The following is a 20,579-nucleotide window of genomic DNA, read 5'->3' on the forward strand; positions in this document are numbered from 1 at the left end:
AGTGTTAAAGGAAACGACAACTGAATGAAATATGAGGAAAATTATGTAACCTTTCATAATACGATATTTGATACATTAGCAACCGGGGTTAGTTATAAACAGAGCATTTAATAACTGGAGTCGCCTTTAAGAGCTTACCCCTCTGCCGAAAAACTTGCACAATTGTGCAAACTTTTGTATGGACTAACATGGCTATTTGTACGTTACGTACAAATCATGTAGAAATAGCAATCAATACATTTGACGTCCCCTCCCCCGCAAAAATCGGCAGACTGTCTCGTACAGAAAATGACTGCCATGACGTCTCCAGTTACTAAATGCTCTAAGGTTATAAATACTTATTATGCCCAAGTACATAAATGCATTTTGTTTGTATGATACTTTCAGCAGAGACATATAAATTATAAAGACTGGCGATAGGTACATCTAGTTGCGTTTTTCATCATTCAGTAGCAGAACATGCGTTATGTAAAGGCGCGCCTTTTTGGTCCATTATTTTGTACTGAAATTGATTTTCATCCTTAACGAATAGTGCAACGCTATCTAACTCATAAATATAAAATAAAAAGAACTATTAAGTATATTTACTCATTGGTGTCACTTGAAATTAAAATGACTGTAGGTACATACATGTAGTGACTGTTCACTTATTAATTAAAAACGTTACTTTTGTTGGCGACGATACATCAAAAGTTTAGATATGTGTTGGACGGCGACAAATCGCTTTAGCATTCGCATTAGGAAAGAGATAGCGCCGAATCAAAGGGCGCGGATAGCAGCGGGGATGTTTACACACGTTCTGCATTAATGAACTTGGCCTTAAGGCTAATGGTGACTTATTGCTTGCTTTTGAAATTTGTTCTTTATTCAATTGCTTGCTCAAATAAGCCGTCGTCGGAAAATCGTGTTCTACACAAGAAATGAAAGGGGGGGCAAAAAGTTGAGTTGTTTCTTCATGTTGGCTGGTAGGATAGAATTCGCTTTTATTATGATTTAGAATTATCTTATACCTTTAAACGAGCAATTCTTGTTTATTTATATATTTCGGGGATCTCGGAAACGGCTCTAACAATTTTATGAAATTTGCTATATGGGTTTTCGGGGGCGAAAAATCGATATAGCTAGAGGTCTTGTCTCTGGGAAAACGTACATTTTTGAGTTCTTATATGTTTTCCGAGCAAAACTCGGTCTCCCAGATAAGATATTAAATATTTAATAGCGTGGATTTATAATGTTTTACAGTTAGTATATTACTCGCGTTGGTTTGGTGAAAAAAAGTTCTGTTTCACTCGGTAACAATGTTCCTCATGCTTTATGCCTGTGCCCTCGCACTCGCAACGCTCATGATTCCACTTTTCGAACCACTAGCTACGCTTGTGGTTTAATCTCGGAAACTTTCGCTTGCTCGGGTATCATGTTAGCACGAAGGGTTAAACAACAACATTGCCCCCTTGTAAATAAATAAGTACATACTCGTACCTAATATAGCATTTATCTTTTAGAGTCTGTGCGGAAAGAAGAGTCGTAGAATGTAGGTATTGGTTCCCATAAAGTTCACGACCCTTCTCTTTCCGGACAGACTCTATCAATACAATAATTTGTCAATCTGGAATATGATAATATGTCTCATAATTTGTTTTCTAATAATCTAAAAGTATATATGTAACCTATTTAAATGTGGGTAGTGTAATGTGAATACAGCTTAACAACTATTAGAGAAAAAGTAGCGTAGGTAGCGTAAGACTAACCCGGCGGGGTCAATAGCAATTAGAATTAATTAGTAGAATTTACTGCTTGGTTCGCATTATATTGAAGTCGTTTAAAGCTCCGACGCTTGGCAAATAATTTTCTTCGGAAACGTGTATTGTAGCAAATTATACCAATACATTTGATCAATCTGATGCAGAAAATTGGCTTGATTGTATTTTTTTTTAAGTGAAAACTTCTTTAGCGGCGCTGTGCACTTTTTGTGATGGGGAAAAAATATTAAACTCGCGACAGGTAAGATTCGTAAGACGTAAGACGGACACGTGACCTGATCGAAAAACTGTTACAATGTCATTGAGTTTTTCTTTATTGATTTAAATGCCATCTAGTGAGTTTCCCTCTAACTGATACTAATATAACTCGAGTACGAACAGTGATGTGCTTAGGGGTTTCAAGTAATGCGACGAAATAACGCTAGATGGCGTTAACCTCAATTATACATAGCGCTCCAGACATTTTGCATTAGTCATTGAGCTTTCACTTCTGCCGGCACTCCCGGAGTGCAACCCGTTTTTTTTTCTAATATAGTCGTGTAGACACCCCAAATAGACAGGCATTTATGTCAAGCTCTTTTCCTTTTCTTTATTTTTATTTAGGTACCTATAGGTGGCATTGCAAATATATGACCTCAAGAAATAAATTTCAACGTTTCCAGATAATTATATAATTTTTTTTTTCTTTTGCTAATAGTTATTTTGCAAATGTTTTAGGTAATGATGGGAAGTTGGGAGTGTCTGAAGTGGAGTGTTTTATGTGAAGCGATATTTTCGGCAAGGAGATTAATTTGGTAAGTACCAAATAATTTACATCATACTTCAATTTATGTCTTCTTAATAACGTAAAAACCTTTAATTTAAATCAAAACGAAATAGAATATTATTCAGGTACTGAAGATACTTCCTCGCAGATTATAGAAACCACTTTTTCCTTAGGCATATCCCGTTAATGAAATCTGCGTATGTATGTATTTTTTTTAAGAATAGCTCGTTATGCATAACCGAGTTAATGGAATGTTGGAAATCGTATCCGTCGTTGCTTCCCGCCAATTTGTGCGTCCGCGCAGCCTGACGCATAAATCTCTGCGACATGACGTAGGCGGTCGACATGTTGACAATTTGTTGTCGTTCACTGTATTTGCAAGGGGGTGCGTCCACTGACAACGCTGCGTACCTGAAGTTTACATTTTAAAGTAAGTAATTCAATATTAAAAAAAGATATGTTTATAAAGGCCATTATCTTATCCACACTTGATGGTAGTTCTCACTCGCTAATTTCATGAATATTCATATGTAAGATAGATATTATATTTTTCTAAATCTTTTGCAATGGCCTTATTTAGTACCTACTACCCTAGTAAATCCTACCCAATTGACAAAAAATTAAGGTTTATTTGTCAGAGATCAGAACAGAAAAACATAATACTCGAATATCTAGACTAAGATCTATTTCTATTTTGGGTGATGGGTATTATAAATTATTTAAATAAATTCCCCTTCATCGCCGTTGAGTGGTATAGCTTAAGCGTTGGACCGCGGCGAGCTGACTTTATAATCCTTTCAGACTAATACGAGCCTTCCCTAACTAGGTGCGTTATTTATTGCAGTAAATCTATCAAAACTGATAACTGAACGTGTCTGAACCTAAATGGGCAGCTATAATCTATTTATATAGGCAAAACTAAGTTAAGACCGGTGCACCTATTAAATTCGCTATCCACATAATCCCGGCTCATTATTGAAGGCTTTTCGTGGTAGCAGTATTTCGTATGCGTGGACAGAGAATGGCACATGTGCGTATGGGCTAGGTAGACACTTAAGGCATTATGGTACTATGGGTGGTATTTGTCAGTGGAAAGCACGAAGTAACATGAGTAGGTTGCGCAAGCGCATCTGGGCAGGAGACAAATGACGCAATCGCGCGAACAATGCGCGCTTGTGAGCAGTGGGATTAGGCTTTAGGGTGAATTTCGGGGCAATAATTTATAGGAGCCAGCGATGTGGACGTTTGGTGTCAAATATCATTAGGTATTTACCTACTGGTAATTTTTACCTTGGACCTTGTGTTAAGGTTAGGTTTGCTAGATAACAAATTTAGATGGCATTACGAGCAGGTTTGTTTTGTAAACTCAAAATGTGATTTGCTATTGTTTAAAATTAAGAATTTTATTCCGGTAAAAACCTGAAATTTTGCGCGTTAATGGACAAATGACATTGTTTTATCCTCGAGGTAAGTTAATTTATATCCGCGCGACATGGTTCGCATAATAAGTAGGTATGTAGTTTAAATCTGCTGTCTGTTGTGTCTGGTTGAATTAGCAGTGTTCATTAACGTATATATCTATGGACTGGCCTTACGGGCACTAAAAATGGTACTAGTTTAGCGGTGTGACTCACAAATTCCAGCCAATCGTGCAGTCTAACGCAACTAGTTGCGACCAATAGCGCGCGTGATGCGAACTCGTCAACCAATTGCGCGCGTGATGCGAACTCATCAACCAATCGCGTTGTAGCGGTGTCACACCGCTGTACTGGCCCCTGTCAGCCCTCATTATTATTGCCAGTAAGGCCAGTCCCGAGATATCTATGTCAATGTTTTTATGTTCATTTTAATTAGGAAAGCGTTCGTAAACCTTGCAACTATTTTTATTATACATGAAACGCCTAGCTATGTGATTTCTAGTTTGTACCACAGTTGAAGCTTAACCTAAGCGCCCGCGGGCCACATGGTCACCGCCCTTTGTGCCTGATTGTTTAGGTCAGCTGGGCTGTCACCCACTCGTGCATTGAAATTAATTTAGATTTACAATCTACCCAGCGCCTACTGGCGGTTCAGATGAATTGCCTCTTAGTCATGCTAGTTTATAGGGATAATAACATTGTTACTACAAAGTGTGCCCCTTTAATGAGTACCTAAGGCTAGTTTCGTGTCCGTTATTGATTTCGTTGGTAGCTGAATTAGCTAGTTAATCAATAATGCATTTCGAAGGAACCTTAAACTAAAGCTTATCGTGAAAATTTAATGAAAGCGTAAACGTTTTAATTAGCGCGAAACAATAGGCTTTTAACCGCAAGCGCGCAACTAACGGCTCAGCTTCGAGTCTAAAGCTTTTTATACTAAAATGTAATTATTAAACCAAAGTGTTCCAGCGTTCTCTAATCTTCGCAGTGCAATCAATAAAATTACAAGCTGCGTCTCTTAAAATTAGTCAAGTTTTCGTGTATTTTGTGGCTATAAAATATGGTTGGGATTAAAGCGTGGAGCGGCGCCATCGATCAGAGCCGGCGCTTGTTAAACACAGTTTCTCACATCACAACAATAGCCCTCTGCGGGCATATTTCAAACCATCCGATAGGAACATCGGCCGGCCGATCGGCTCGCAAGCCGCACTCTAACTCAATAAATCACCTCTTTACAATATTTATTCGCCGGTAACCCCACCACAGGTTCGCGATGCTATTTCGCTCGGTAAACGGAATGTTAAACACGGATGAGAAGCGATAAAGGCATGATGATGATGGACGCGTTCAGAGCCGCGAACCCTGAATACCTCATGCTTAGTCCATGAAATCAAAGACAGAAAGTTAACAAATCACATATTTCCGGATATTCGTTATAACTACAATACTAAATACCGCCATGAAGCTACATACATATTCAGTTTCTGAAATTGTTACGAGCATGATAAGTATATTGTACATATTTCCTAGTATCAAATTAATGTTAATGAGACTATTATCATTTTATTTAGCAGTAGGGCATTTTTTTAGGTTACCAGATACAAATCTCACTAGGAATTCCATTAGTATAAAAACCACGATGAAGCCAAAATGTAACTCGACAAAGTTCATATCTTACAGCACAGCTGTATCTACTTTTTGCAGTGGTGGTTAACTGTTATCTAATATCAGGTACGTACAGATGTTGCTTGCTGTAAGTATATTTTCCCGCTTCTTTCACTACTTATTGGAAGTAAATAAAAAATACAGAGGTAAGTAATGCGATGATCGTGAACCCGAATACCCAACGTGAAATATCTTGGTACGGCCATTTCCATGATCCCGATCCCGCCTAAAGCAAACTAAATCGCAGTCGGGCCGATAGTAAGGGTTGTATTTACGCGAGCTACGTCCCGCGACGTCATCTAGTATTGATATCTCAATAGGGAAGTTTGTAAGTGACCGCGTTAAGTTATGATGGTCATTTTTCAAAGTCGGTTCGCTGCGGGTTGGCACTGGACTTGTCGGTTTAATGGTTCGGCTTTTAAGCCAATTAGTTCACAGAGTCGGGCACGCTGGTGTTTTTAAATGCATACATTTGTCACTTGAATATTTTTGACGAACTTGGTCTCTATAATGTTTGGTAGAGTTGCTTTTAGGTCACAGTTACCTGTCTCGATATTATAAGTGTTGCCTGGCTTTTTATGGCCTGGCCAATTATGTCACCACAACATACGGAAGGTAGTAGGAATATTGCCGCTCTCAGAAATTGAAATTTACCATTCTTTAAGAGCGGCTGTTTCTAACCACTTTGGTATTATTTAGATTGAAAAAAAAAATGCGTTAAAAATAACGACTTCGAAAATAAGATATTAATAATTGTTTTGACGCAATTAAGAATAATCCTAAACCAACAACGGTAAGATTGAAGAATTCAAAATATTTTAACGTCGTTAAGTAAACAAAATTCCTTCGCTAAAGTATAAAATTATCTCCAATTATTGGTTAATTCATAATTACTGTTTGCCGTACCATACAAGTACTATTAAGGTCGTAATCATAATTGGTTCTTGCGGGAACCTCGCGGACTCACGGTAAATCTCATACTCTTAGCCTGGGCTTACATGATATTATATCTATTAAATTATATCGCGCGAGCATAAAGAACCTATCGCACTATTATTTTCTTTGGGAATTAAAGCATAATGGTTAGTATTTTACGTAAAAATCTCTTAACATGACGCCAAGCATCCGATTACTTTAAATACAGTGTTAGCTTTATATTAACTACCTATTGACTTAAGACTATAAAGATGATTGGACTATATTTTAGTATTATTTAGTGATGTACCGACTATTGATTTGGCCGACTAGCCGACTAGCCGACTAATCGGCGCTCGAATGGCCGATTAGTTGGCCGACTAGTCGGCTAGTCGGCCAAATCATTAGTTTCGTATAAGTTCAGATGAAAAACAATAGTTTTGCTCCTTTGGTTGCGCTATTCATCATAATTTAGCTAGGCTAATATTAGGTGTTCTCTACAGTTCAAAGACCTATCACAAGAATCCTCGTTAAATTTCTATCTTTAGTCCTTTTATTTTGCGATCCTGAGCAGACCGTCAGTACAGCTTGTAGGAGGTATTTCCAAGGCTCTATTTCCCGTACGTAGTCGCCAGTTAAGAACCTATCCCCTGTGGTCAGCGTCTTTACGAGCAACGTGCCCTGACTAAGTCTCAAAATTTTCAAATAACATTAATAGTCCCTCGTTCCTCATGGCTCCACCATAAAAAAAAAAACAAAAACTAAATAATAAAATAATAAAAAAATAACTATCGAACTTGCATATGAAATTACACGACTTTACGACGAATTACAAACTGATTCAGTTGAGATCGACCTGTAGAGGAAAATACCAGCCCAGCAACATACGATAACGATCAAACGGTCAATTATATGAACCATAGACTAAACTCTAAATCTTAATTAGATTCCAAAAAAAGTAAGACAATGTTGCCGCTTTTTACTAGCGCGTCTTGTATTTATGTAAAAATAAGTAAATAAAAGTACTTTTTTAAATCGTAGGAGTAAAATTACCAATAAATAAATTATCTTAGCGTATTTATTTATAAAAAGGAATTTACTATTTTACAAACAAATTATTGCAGTGGCAACGTGGCAAAAATACGGGGGTGCGGGGGACGAGGTCAGCGAGTTCCCGTGCCGTGATTGGTTCGTCCAAAGACACGGACGTCACACAAAGACACTTTCGACTCGAAAATGGAATAAAACTACCGTATTTGTGGCAGAGGGGGTAGAGCTGCTCAGTCTGGAGGATGTCTTGTCTGTGATATCAACAAAAGTTTTCGTATGCACCCTAAATAGGTATTTTAGTAAAATAAACATAAAACATATCGTAAATATTGACTGTCGAATTTTTTTTTTCTGTTTTTCTTTCACTAATAAAGTGCCGACTAATCGGCCATTTTTGCCGACTAGTCGCCGACTAATCGCCGACTACAAATGTGGCCGGATAGTCGGCGACTAGTCGGTACATGCCTAAATTTATTTTATTTTTAGTTTTGCCTGTCCATTATGTACATAATTAAATATTTTAAAGTTATTCCTGGTGGTTAATATATCTGACTCTTTACAGTGATAGGTCAGGTATTTTATAAATATTATTCTTTGTTGATTTTTGTGTGAATTATGTTGTACCTACAATGATATCATGTGAATCTTTTCATTAAATTAATCCATTACTTTTCGATCATAAATATATCAATCAGATGTAACTTCACAGCAACAAAATTATGGCAGGTTGTCGTTAACGCTTGGAATCAATCGAGGCCGCCCTCGTAAAATCAATCATTCGAGTGATCATGTTAGATTGATTTGACAGAATCACACGTTACAATTATGTAAAAATATTTATGTTCATTACAATTTATTACTAGCCATACAAATAAATTCAATATTCTTGAGAATAACATCTCGTGGCGAGGATTAAAGCCAGTAACGAGCTCGCATTACAAATATTAGAGACATTGATTTAAATGAAAAGCAATTCCACGATTCGATACGATTTGTCGATCGGAATATAATTATTGTACCGGCTAACATTTCACGAGATATAAGACAGGCAATTTAATCGGATACATTACTCGTGTCAGTAATATTATTGATTTTATTATGCGTTATCTACGTTGGTTTGAACCTTTAGACTAATTTTATGGTTTTAGGAAATGTTACTTTCGAAATTTGGGAACTGCTTTATAATAATAGGTAACGCCTTTTGTGTGTTTCCGGTAGGCATTTTATTGTAAGTTAATTACAACTGCACTGGATATAAAACTTATATTATCATAGAAAATTTACAAGATCATTAGGTATAAGATTAGCCTAGCGGCCTAGCCTAGCTTAAATATTGTAGTGTCGGTTCCTTTTTTGTATTTTTTTGGGACCAATTTTTTTTAGGTTTTATAGTAGTGTAGTTTATACCAAAACATATTATTATGTATTATTTATATAAATTGATACCATACCTTTGGATACTGTATCTAGTTTTTTCCTTCTGACTCTTCTGAGGTAGAAAGCAGTCTACTATTTCTAAACGCGGCCTCGCGTATGTTACCCCGTCATTTTGACTGATAGTCTCAGTTGATTGTCCGAGTCAGTTAGATCGCAATTTCAATGATTTATGTCTGAATAATGGGCGGGCGCATGTGACCCGAGCGCATGCGATTAGTATGTCGTATAAAACTCCACATTTGACGTTTGTTCACGTCGTAATTGCGCCTGCGCAGGGCGGTCATGATGAAGTGATTTCACCCTTGATCGCCGCTCGATTGGCGGTTGTTTCGATATATTAATGGGTATTAAGAGGTTCTCCAAGGAAAGGACGATTAAGCTGAATGTTTGCAAGGGGTCAGATAATTCAACGGTCATAAGTTAGAGTGGTTCTTATTAGGCCGAGTGAGACTTAACCTGCCATGGCCGGCTACGGGCTATACTTAACTTACGAATGCGCACTATAATGGGAGATATGAGCGTTATGGGAAATATTTCACTTTGATGTTGTTGTGTTGGTTTTCTTGGTAGATGCCTCGCTGGGATAAAAAGCAGAATGTACTTTTATCTGTTCCAAATAAAGATTCTTCTTGAACATATTCTACATAAGTAAGTATGAGCTAACCCTTATAAAATATATTCACTGCTCACCTTAAGACTTGATTAGTGCAAACGATGACAGGTCGTTGTGAATTGTCCAGATTGTCTTTCAACTGTAGAACGGCGTGGACCCACAGGAACTGGCCTGACCTCCGCTGCAGCCGCAGTAGAGCTATGCAAGACCGCTCTTGCTCGGACTGAGTTACTGCGAACAACAATTTATTATCAGATCGCACTCGGAATATATGCAAATATGACTATTGTTTATACTGAATGATTCCATATCATTAGATACCAAACTTCTGATATCATACTCTCATTAATGAACACGCTGACCAGAAATAAACACTTCCGCAATCTACGAGTATATGTAATTAAACCCGCTAATGCAACCGGTCAACTCGAATCAATAGAACACTTAATTGTTTATCACAAATCCAAAACCAACAAAGTGTGAATTGTGCTAATCGAACGTATCTGAAATTAGACTATTGTTAATGAACAGATTATCGAGCGATAGCTAAATAATATGCCGTTTAACAAGACACCTTCACAGTACATACCGAAACATTATAAACACCTTACCATCTACAATCCCTTTTAAAATGTACTCGCTTCTGTTAGAGTTTAAATTTGAACGAATGGGCTGTAAAAAGGCGTTGATGTGTTTAGAGGTGCGGTAGACATTGACAATGTTATGATAGTAATTTACATAGGCCAGACATGGCCTGGACGATGATGGTGCGTAAGCTCATGCCGTATATGGCGTCTAACTCGAGCCCATCGGCGACGTAAAAGGCTCGATTTGTTTGTTGATCGAATTAGCCGATAAGATTTGGGTTTAGTTTGTTTTGATTAGGCTTTTATTGTTGTTTGAACGGTATGTCAGGTTGATGACAAAAAAGATTTTGTCAGAATTCTTGTCGTTTGCTCTCATATTTGTACTAGGTAGAATTAAGAAATTATATAGCGTTTGTTATATTTTTCATGGTCCTTTGATTTCAAAGAAAGAATATTTTTAAATAAATTTTACGTTGTCTGCTGAGCAATAATCAAATCGAATATTATTGACAGGAAAAAACATAAGCAACTTAACCCCGAGATTCTTGTGAGAATGCGGATTGCCAATAAGATTATATTTGTGAACAAATATTTCACGTCTGCAATAAAATATATTACCATAGAACTGTAAATAAGATCAACAGCGCTAATTAACTTCTGTCTCGGGCAGGTAATTATTCCATACACTAATGAGTGCGAAATCTTGGTGTGTGCTGTATCCTAATACAGCTAACACCAAAGTTGGGGCCTACCCCTACCCCAACGTAGTTACTAGACGCTTATGTACTTAATTTTATTTACATACCTAAGTTTTACTTTTTACTTCTATTTTTTACTAGTGTCAGCTTGTTAGTTGCCTGTTTGTGGGTTATTCTATAAGGGTTCCTAGTGGACTACGGAACCCTAAAAATATCATGAGTAATCGTACAACCGCGCGAGGCTTTTGGCGGTCGGAGCCCGGGAAGCCGGTTACTGGCTACATGCCCATCCTTCGCCCAATACTGGTACTTTCTTGGATCCGGCCTCCCTTAGACTGGCGACTGGTTTGCGACTCGGGGTTTCGGTGTGTACGCCACACATATGCTCTTGTGGCACGGACGTGGACCGACTGGGACACCACGGATTATCTTGTCAAAAAAGTGCAGGCCGTTTTTCGAGACATGCGTCGCTTAATGACATAGTCCGTCGGTCTCTTGCCACCATCAATGTGCCTGCTCTTCTTGAGCCGACTGGCATTATCAGAGATGATGGCAAGAGGCCCGATGGAGTGTCCTTAGTTCCTTGGAGCTTGGGACGGATGTTGGTGTGGGATGCTACCTGCGTAGACACACTGGCACCGTCCCACCTCCAACGGACTACTGTAAAAGCGGGCGGAGCGGCGGAAAGCGCCGAAATTCTAAAACGTAACAAATATAAGAGCCTCGGTAGAGAGTACCATTTTGTACCATTTGGTGTTGAAACTCTAGGTCCATGGGGTCCCAGCGCGCATAAGTTGTTCGCAGAAATCGCGAAGCGTCTGGTTGACGTAACTGGTGACCGAAGAGCTGGCGGCTACCTCGCACAACGTATCAGCATTGCGATACAGCGAGGAAATGCCGCCAGCATCCTTGGTACAATGCCTCAAGGGCCTATTTTAGATTTAAGCTAGTTATTAATTTCGTTTAGTAGTACCACTGTATATATATTGTATGTAAATAAATGATTTTTTCCAACTAGGAAAATGGGAACCAATCTTCGTTATTGGTCTTTTTATAATAATATTATATCATTAATAAAACATGGTCGGATAGAAATGAACAATAGTACTATACGGCATATCATTCATAAAGGTCACCGCACACAGACCCGTCCTTGTCGCTCACCATTATCGAATCATTCGAATGATGACTCGAGCTCCGATGCATCGATTGCAACCACATTAAGTTTTTAACAACTACATTCTTACTGACAAGCGATAACACACCTTATGTTGAAGCAAGAAGTAGTAAGAAGGGTGTATGCGTGTAAGTACATTTGTCGAGGAATAATGAGGGTTAATGCCAGACGGTTATTTGTGCAATCTCGACTGTTGGTTTTAGAGTCAAGAAGAGATTGACGACTGCTATGATTGTGCTCGGGTCTAACTGCCAGCTTGTTTATCTTCGGGCACTTATTTTGCTCGAGAATGTACATATTGCTAAAGTGTATTTGATTTGCTGTTTTCTGAGACCAACCTACGCTGTACGTGGAACTAATGGTGTAATGATATGGATAGACGTCGAAATAACTAATTGTTATTCTTAGCACTTGACAGCAGCACCTACGGTTCGTTGGAATTGGATTAGTTTAATGGACTAAATTTAATACTGGTGTCACTTTAGGGCTATATATCACTAAAATAACGAGAGTTCTACGCTGTTTAAGAAGGCAAGGGCTTAGGCTTAAGTTAATGCTACATATAGTTAATCAAATCGGAGAATCATGACTGTGGCAAACATATTATTTAAGATTTTTTATATAATACTTATAGGCTTCGAGCAACACCGGCTTCCGACACATCGGAAGGGAGGGGCCCAAGCGATATCTCACCGTACAAATCTTTCTGCCATTTTTCGCGGGGGGAAAGGTGCACACAGTCGCACTTCTCACACACTTACATACAAAATCCAAGCTGTAATGATGACACAAATACATAGAAAATGACACACGTCAAAGACAAATCTTGCAAACCTCGATCTCTTTTTGTGTACGGACGAGTGACAAGTGTCACAACACGCACACTAACACCTTTTCGTTGAAGTATGTTATTGTATTCTGAGAGATGAGAAGTCGGATTTGTCGCTCGACCGATCCGCAATTTGTACTGAGCGAGCAAAATCGATAAATCCAACAATTACATGAGACTAAAATATAATAATTGTGTTCGAATGTAATTAAACGTATGATATGTAAAAAAAAATATTACATGTGAAATGTAACACTTTCTTTTTGTAAATTTGATGTCCCCGACCTCTTTTTATAACAAAAAACCGAGCAAACAGGCATTTTTGTGCAGCAGTGTTCACGCGCGCGTCTGGACTCGGTCTAGTGAAAAATCCAAGTGCAAATAGTTTTATTACCCGCGCTAGATTAGATTGACGCGCTAATCTTGTACCTCGGCAGAGGGGAAATAGTGCGAATGCCGCCTCCCTTCCGTGTTGCTCGAAGCTTATAGGTATTTATCACTATAAGCACCACTTGCACCATTCCACTAACCCGGGGTTAGCCGGTTAAACCTGAAGTTACCATGGTTACCAGTACAACTTGACACTGGGTTAACGGTTTAATCACTTAACCCCGGGTTAGTGGGATGGTGCAAGTGGCCTTAAGTAACATCAGGCTTTTTCCACCGATGCGGACCGGACCAAACATTTTATAGGTCCGCTTAAAACGATATAATATATGACAATATAATCGATGCCCATAAGTATAATTAATTAAATTACGTAGGTTTTGGTGTTATTAATTAAAAAGCGGTAGGCCTTATGATTGTACATAAGTTACTCATAAAATTATTAGGTACAGATATGAATATGATTGTAGAGGGGAGTGAGAGGAAAGGAAACCCGAGGAAAAGGTGGATGGATTGTGTGAGAGATGATATGAAAAGAACGCAGGTGAGATGACGAGCGTCAGAGAGGTACCTATGGAAGAAAAAGACAAGCTGTGCTGACTAGGGCTTCCAAATACCGGACTTCTTTCAATACCGGTATTAATACCGAAACTGTCTTCATCAATACCGGGATCCCGGGATCCCGGTATTGACTATGAATCGCTTAATTTTTTTGAGCTTTATCAAAAAAAGGATCACTGTAACACCAGATATGTATGTCCTTAGCTTAGGATGTTAAACAATAATCGCCATCTGCAGTAATAGGGAATATTACAAAAAACTCTACATAGAGGGCGTCACTAACTCAATCACATGGCCTACCGTGAAACACGACAATCGAAAGTTCCGTTTCTACCTCTCAATCACTGCTTATTCGATCGATAGAGAAACAGATAACGAAATTACGATTTTCGCGTTTCGCGGTAAGCGACCTGTAAACAAACCGCCTTGCTGCATGTATGTCATCTTCGAGCAACACGGAAGGGAGGCGGCATTCGCACTATTTCCCCTCTGCCGAGGTACAAGATTAGCACGTCAAACTAATCTAGCGCGGGTAATAAAACTAGTTGCACTTGGATTTTTCACTAGACCGAGTTCACGCGCGCGTGAACACTGCAGCACAAAAATGCCTGTTTGCTCGGTTTTTTGTTATAAAAAGAGGTCGGGGACATCAAATTTACAAAAAGAAAGTGTTACATTTCACATGTAATATTTTTTTACATATCATACGTTTAATTACATTCAAACACAATTATTATATTTTAGTCTCATTACTCTCATGTAATTGTTGGATTTATCGATTTTGCTCGCTCAGTACAAATTGCGGATCGGTCGAGCGACAAATCCGACTTCTCATCTCTCAGAATACAATAACATACTTCAACGAAAATGTGTTAGTGTGCGTGTTGTGACTGTTGTGACACTTGTCACTCGTCGTACACAAAAAGAGATCGAGGTTTGCAAGATTTGTCTTTTGACGTGTGTCATTTTCTATGTATTTGTGTCGTTATTACAGATTGGATTTTGTATGTAAGTGTGTGAGAAGTGCGACTGTGTGCACCTTTCCCTCCGCGAAAAATGACAGAAAGATTTGTACGGTGAGATATCGCTTGGGCCCCTCCCTTCCGATGTGTCGGAAGCCGGTGTTGCTCGAGGTATGTCATAGTAAAACTTGTCAAAAAACTGGTTAAGGCGTAGTATGTACCTATAAGTTACTCTATGGTTAACTAAACAAATTAGTGCTGCACTCTGGCGGCAGAACATTGCAGTTATTCTCCCTATTATCATTTCACCCTCCAGGTTGGCAATCATTATATCCGCCTTGTTAACTTCACCACTTTTACCAGTCACATTTTTAGTTCAACCTAATAAACCAGCCAACTATATTCAAATTTTCCACCAAAAATTCGTTTGCCATACTACAATTCCTTGCTCATTTGTTTCCACTCTTTGATATAATTTTAAGAACTAAAGTTATATTAATATCATATCCTGAACATCAGAATTCATTACCAAATATTTATCTATGCATATGCACCGATCTTGTTTCAATTAAATGATCTTGTTTAATTAAATGGGCAAGTAATATTCTTGGTACAGCCGAAGTTACTCATTTTAATGGATTTTAAACGGTATTATCGGCACATTTTCCTTGTTTTTGAAAATACCGGGATCCCGGTATTGCATAAAAAAATACCGGTATTGAAAAATGCGTTTTCACAGACGGGATCCCGGTATTTCGGGATCCCGGGATCCCGGTATTGGAAGCCCTAGTGCTGACCCAAGCTAATGGGCAAGCGAACGATATCTCATGAAATTCGTAGGAGAAGGGTCACCCGGGCTTTAGGGGTTACTTACAAGTGTTACAACGTCTGATTCGATGTTTGAATATTCACATTGGTTCACAAGACTATTAATTTATAGAATACCATTAACGGTATTTTAAGCAGTAAAGTTTAATAAATAGCACGCTTATAATTTTCAATCAATGACGGCAATGGTAACGGCAACCTTAGAGGGGGTTCCCTGTAAGGTTGCCGTTACCTCCATGGTATAATAATATACTCCGCCTGGTACTCTATTCCGAGATTCGCGTATGACCTAACTGACACGGGCCTACGTCATCATGCTGTTTACAGGTTCTCAAACTTTAAAATGTGGGAGAATTTTAACCAACGGTGAAAATTATTTTAACGGCATTAATTTTAAGTTATTCATGTAGAAACATAGTAAAATAAAACAAATCTAATCTATTAAATTAAACTTTATTTATCTATACAAGACAAACGTTTGAAAAACTAATTCACAGTTACACATTAATTACCAAGCTTACGACGTGAAAAGTTTGGAAAACACTGCGACTGCTGACACTGAGCGAGAAGGAAATAACAATTAACACGCGTTCGACAAGGATGACGGTCAGTGCATGAAGTTATATAGATCCGAATTGTCAAATGTGACAGCGCTATCCTGTGTTGCCAGTAATGTAAACAGAATTACCCGAACGTCTGAAATTTCTTTTGTGAATCGGAAGATATTGCTAACGAATAATTAAAAATGACGTGTTATTGTAAAATTTAAGATAAAATACATATAAATGAAAATTATAAAATTATAAAGAAATATTTTAACTTATTAACCATAGGTATAATGTACCCATGTAACATGTTATGTTGAAATAAAGTGGCAATGTTATTGTGACGTAGGCCCGTGTCACTCTGGGAATAGAAGACCATGTTTTATTAGACCATGGTTACCTCAAGTCAGTTAGTCTTATAGGTTAATAGGTATAGTTATAATATATCTGCACGTTATTTTTCTTGAAGCACGACAATCCCCTGTCACTCGACCTCGGAAGAACATCTTCACGTTCCAAACGTAAGAAAGTGTTCTAATTTTGAATTTGCTCCTAGCTGCAAACCTTCCGTCAAGCGGAGAGTCACGAATCCTGCGCAACCGTTTCTCAAAAACGTTTCAATTAACACGTAATATATAAGCGTTAGGGTCTACTTTCGTGTGTTTATAATTTGACAGTTCGTTCGAGTTGTCGATTTATTCGATTTAATCGCTCACGTAGTGTAAGGTAAGCGTTCACACACGGTTGTCACGCGCGGTTTCAGCCTCATCTCGCTTTCACTAGTCCGTGTGAGGTTGGCTTAAGTGGTTATGGATACCGTTTATTATAAACGCTCTATGTTGTCGTAGGTTATCGATAATGATCATGAGATTGGTATTAAGATATTATTATATTGCTTGTATTTTCTCTTTACTGCGAAGAGATGACTGTAGATAAGTAGACACATAAAATAACTGAACGACTGAGTAAGTGAGCTTTGTGCAGTTTTGCGGTTTTGGTATGACATCGTCAGTTAATTCGTTCGTTGTTCGTATTAATTACCGAAATAACTAATGAAACGCCAGGTTTTGCTTAAAATCGGTCATTAGTTACATTTCTTACCTATATCTATGATTAACTTAATACCTTTTTTAGGTACTTACGTGTTAGATTATAATTTCAGACCAGCCTTTTCCAACTTTTTCTAATACCGAGACCTACGGCTCGATTCGGAAAATGAATTAGATTTCTACTAGACTTCAACAAGTTACGATACGGATTATTTAAAGATATTTGTAAGATAGATATGTCAAATTTGACGTTTCCGCGATTCTGGAGGTCCTCTTGAACGATTTTCACAAGTTATGACTTAGATATCCAAGTCGCATCTAGAGTCTGTGCGGAAAGAGAAGAGTCGTAGAATGTATGGGCTCCCTTACATTCCACGACTCTTCTCTTTCCGCACAGACTATAGTCGATATCTATCTAGTTGATCTCTAAATCGTCTCAAGATCTTGTGATTATCTCGAAGTCCGAATAGGCCTGCTATAGCAGACTTCTTATTAACGTAAAGGCGGTGGTCAGATATGATTAAAATATTGACGTCTTCGTAGAGTTTGTTGAAAAATGTTAACGTTCGATGGTTCGCTATGCAGTTGTCATAATACTAATTGAAGCTGCTGTTTATCATTTGTAAGTAAAGAAAATATAGGCACATACTGTAAATAAAATATAATGTATACTCACTTAGGCGATGTTTGCTCTGTGCTTCTTTACAACAGTCGGGATGTAGAAGATGGTACCAGCTCACGCCGTGGAGCGAACTCCTGTCCCAGCCCAGGTGCCACTCGCTACTGGACAATACAATTTATAATTGATTATAATTACGATCGTCGCACTTATCGATATTGTACCTACTAGCCTAACTACAAATAGAGGAACCGATTAAATTTTAACGATAACTCACGTTATACCGGGCTTTGTCCGGGCCGGAGCTTCCGGCGCTTACTTTTCTATGACAGATGATCGGTGATCACGTGATGCTTTCCATAGAAACGAAGCGCCGGAGGCTCCGGCCCGGACCCGGCCCGGTCTAACGTGAGTGAGAGGGTTTTAGGTTGAAGTGTTGGGGTAGGTAATTAGCTGTAGGTACTTAGTGCAATTAATGAGCATTGAGCAGTTCTAACAGTACCTAATTAGTTTAATTGTATGTAGGTATTAGACGATCTTAATTGATCATTATCTACTACGATATTATTAAAGTCTCATTCAGGCAAAAGTAATAGCATCTGAACCTTGAACTAACAATAAAACAATACACTTATAGAAGAACAAAATCTAAAGTTAAATTAAATTGGACCTTTTTATTCAATGCAAACACTAACACTATCAAATTAAAGTTATTGTAAGAACTAAGAACAGAGCAAGGCCAGTTGATTGATCGATGTGATGACCCCTCAGATATTTGTTTAGCCAGTGTCAAGTTCACTTTAATTATATTTGTCAAAATTGTAATGAACTGTCTTACTTAATATCTGTTTCATTTTGATAAACTATCAATTCTTGGGCGAGTCTACGAAAGCGAAGGTTGAAATGTCTAAATCAATCATTTTTGTTTAAGTAAGCTCCGAGAATGAACCTTTATATACCGTATTTACTTTTATATATTATTTATTTAATCGTATGGCATCATATTATATTTACAGATACAGAGAAATCATAAATCTAACTCCAGAAAATTAATCCACGTGATAGCTTCGTCGTTCAGTTTTATCAGGTCTATATTTATTATATAGCTTATCTAAGATCAAATGTTTAGATTTTTTCAAATTGTTTTTACTAACTACAATCAGTACATGAAATCTACTGCAAAACGTTGGCATAGTGAGATTATTTAAGTAAATGATGGGTATTGAATTGTTAATACAGACTAAAGGTAGATAATTAATAACCCTGAGACGGTACTCTTTGTTTAACCCTTGAAGATCTTTCAATTATTACATGCATTGGGTATCTTCACTACATAACTAGAATAACTATGTTAACATTAGGTACTAGAAATGTAATAGAATGATATATATATTTCGAAATTACAAGCCAACAATAAAAGGTTTGAGTATCCATGACCTCCTTTATAAGAATATTTAAACTTCAGTCAAGTACCATTGATAGCAGTTGAGACAAATGCAAACAGCTAACAGCTTATAAAATCATTGCGTCAATCTAGGATATACCTAATCATTGTAGCTACTTATTATTACGAATGTGATTGTGAGTTCGAGGAGTTGGTGGCCGGACCCAATATCATCGGTGAAACGAAATCCCACAGACTTCGCTGGTTCGGTCACCTATTTATTAAGAATGGGAGAGGATCGGGCTGCCAAGAGGGCGTACCTGGGAAGACCGACTGGTGGCCGCCCGGTAGGTCGGCCCAGATACCGCTGGGGAGACAGTGTGGAAGCGGATCTGCGTCAGCTTCAAGCCGATAATCGGCAGGAAACGGGGCAGGATCGGGAAAAGTGGAGAGCACGCCAAGCCAAGCACGCCGTTTCGGAGGCCAAGATCCTCTTTGGATCGCTGAGCCATATTAGTTAGTTAGATTGTGATATTTCCGCGCATTTCAGAAAAAATGTGTTTGGGTTATATACGGCGGCAAGTGTGCAATGCGCAACCACTTGGCGCCTAAACTAATAAGGTGTCCAATAATGTACTGCACAGGGTGTTGCTGGTCTAATCGGCTCTCTAAAAGGCGAACTGCGAATACAATTGTATCAATTACACAAGTCAAGCAGAGACAATAACTAATGTCAGATTTTATTTATAATGAGGCACTTGCTCATTTGAAATGAACATAATGTCTCGAAGACAGAACAATGATTGTTGTTTATAGCACACGCAACAATATGGTATTTACTGGTGGTTATGTGCGATAATCTTCAGGATATTGATTTGACATGTGCTTAAGTCATATGGCGGTTACCTTGCTAACAAAAACAAGCAGGTACGTGTAAGTTATGTATGTTATTTCGGAATACATTATAATCGGATCCCTACCTACTGAGTGGGCCAGTTTTAATTCAAACCTTTTAGCGTCTTGGTATGGTTTTGGCAGTGCAAATCGTAGTTATTTTTTGTATTGGTTACAATGTTACATGCATTCATTTATTATTCTTGTTTAAATAGGATTATTATATTTATTATAAAGTACTTTCATTTTAACTTACAAGCTAGTGACAAAAAGCATTAAGAACCGCTCATGATCTTGAAGTAACTCGTTTCTCAAAGCAAACAAAACGCTTGTCATGCTCGTATTTGCTTATACAGTTTCACGGTAGCTTGTAACTCCGTCATTGTATGCAAAGTTACACTTCCGAGCAGGTGACAGGCTTAATGTTTACATTTC

The 20,579-nt window shown here is 38.1% G+C and overlaps 1 protein-coding gene across 2 annotated transcripts in view; it reads right to left on the reverse strand.

Annotated features, from left to right (window-relative positions):
* The window catches only part of LOC134795071 (PAS domain-containing protein cky-1-like), a 126,665-nt gene that overhangs the window by 4,046 nt on the left and 102,040 nt on the right, over positions 1-20,579 (reverse strand). Inside the window, exons 8-9 of one of the 2 annotated variants that reach the window (XM_063766917.1) lie at positions 17,924-18,027; positions 9,702-9,855 (exon numbers count right to left, since the gene is read on the reverse strand). In XM_063766917.1, coding sequence (XP_063622987.1) covers positions 9,702-9,855; positions 17,924-18,027 — 258 coding nt within the window. Of the gene's footprint in view, positions 1-9,701; positions 9,856-17,923; positions 18,031-20,579 lie in introns of both variants that reach the window. The other variant, XM_063766911.1, reaches the window with a different exon arrangement.

The sequence above is a fragment of the Cydia splendana genome, chromosome 1 (genome assembly GCF_910591565.1).
Source record: "Cydia splendana chromosome 1, ilCydSple1.2, whole genome shotgun sequence".
Classification (NCBI taxonomy): Eukaryota; Metazoa; Arthropoda; class Insecta; order Lepidoptera; family Tortricidae; genus Cydia; species Cydia splendana.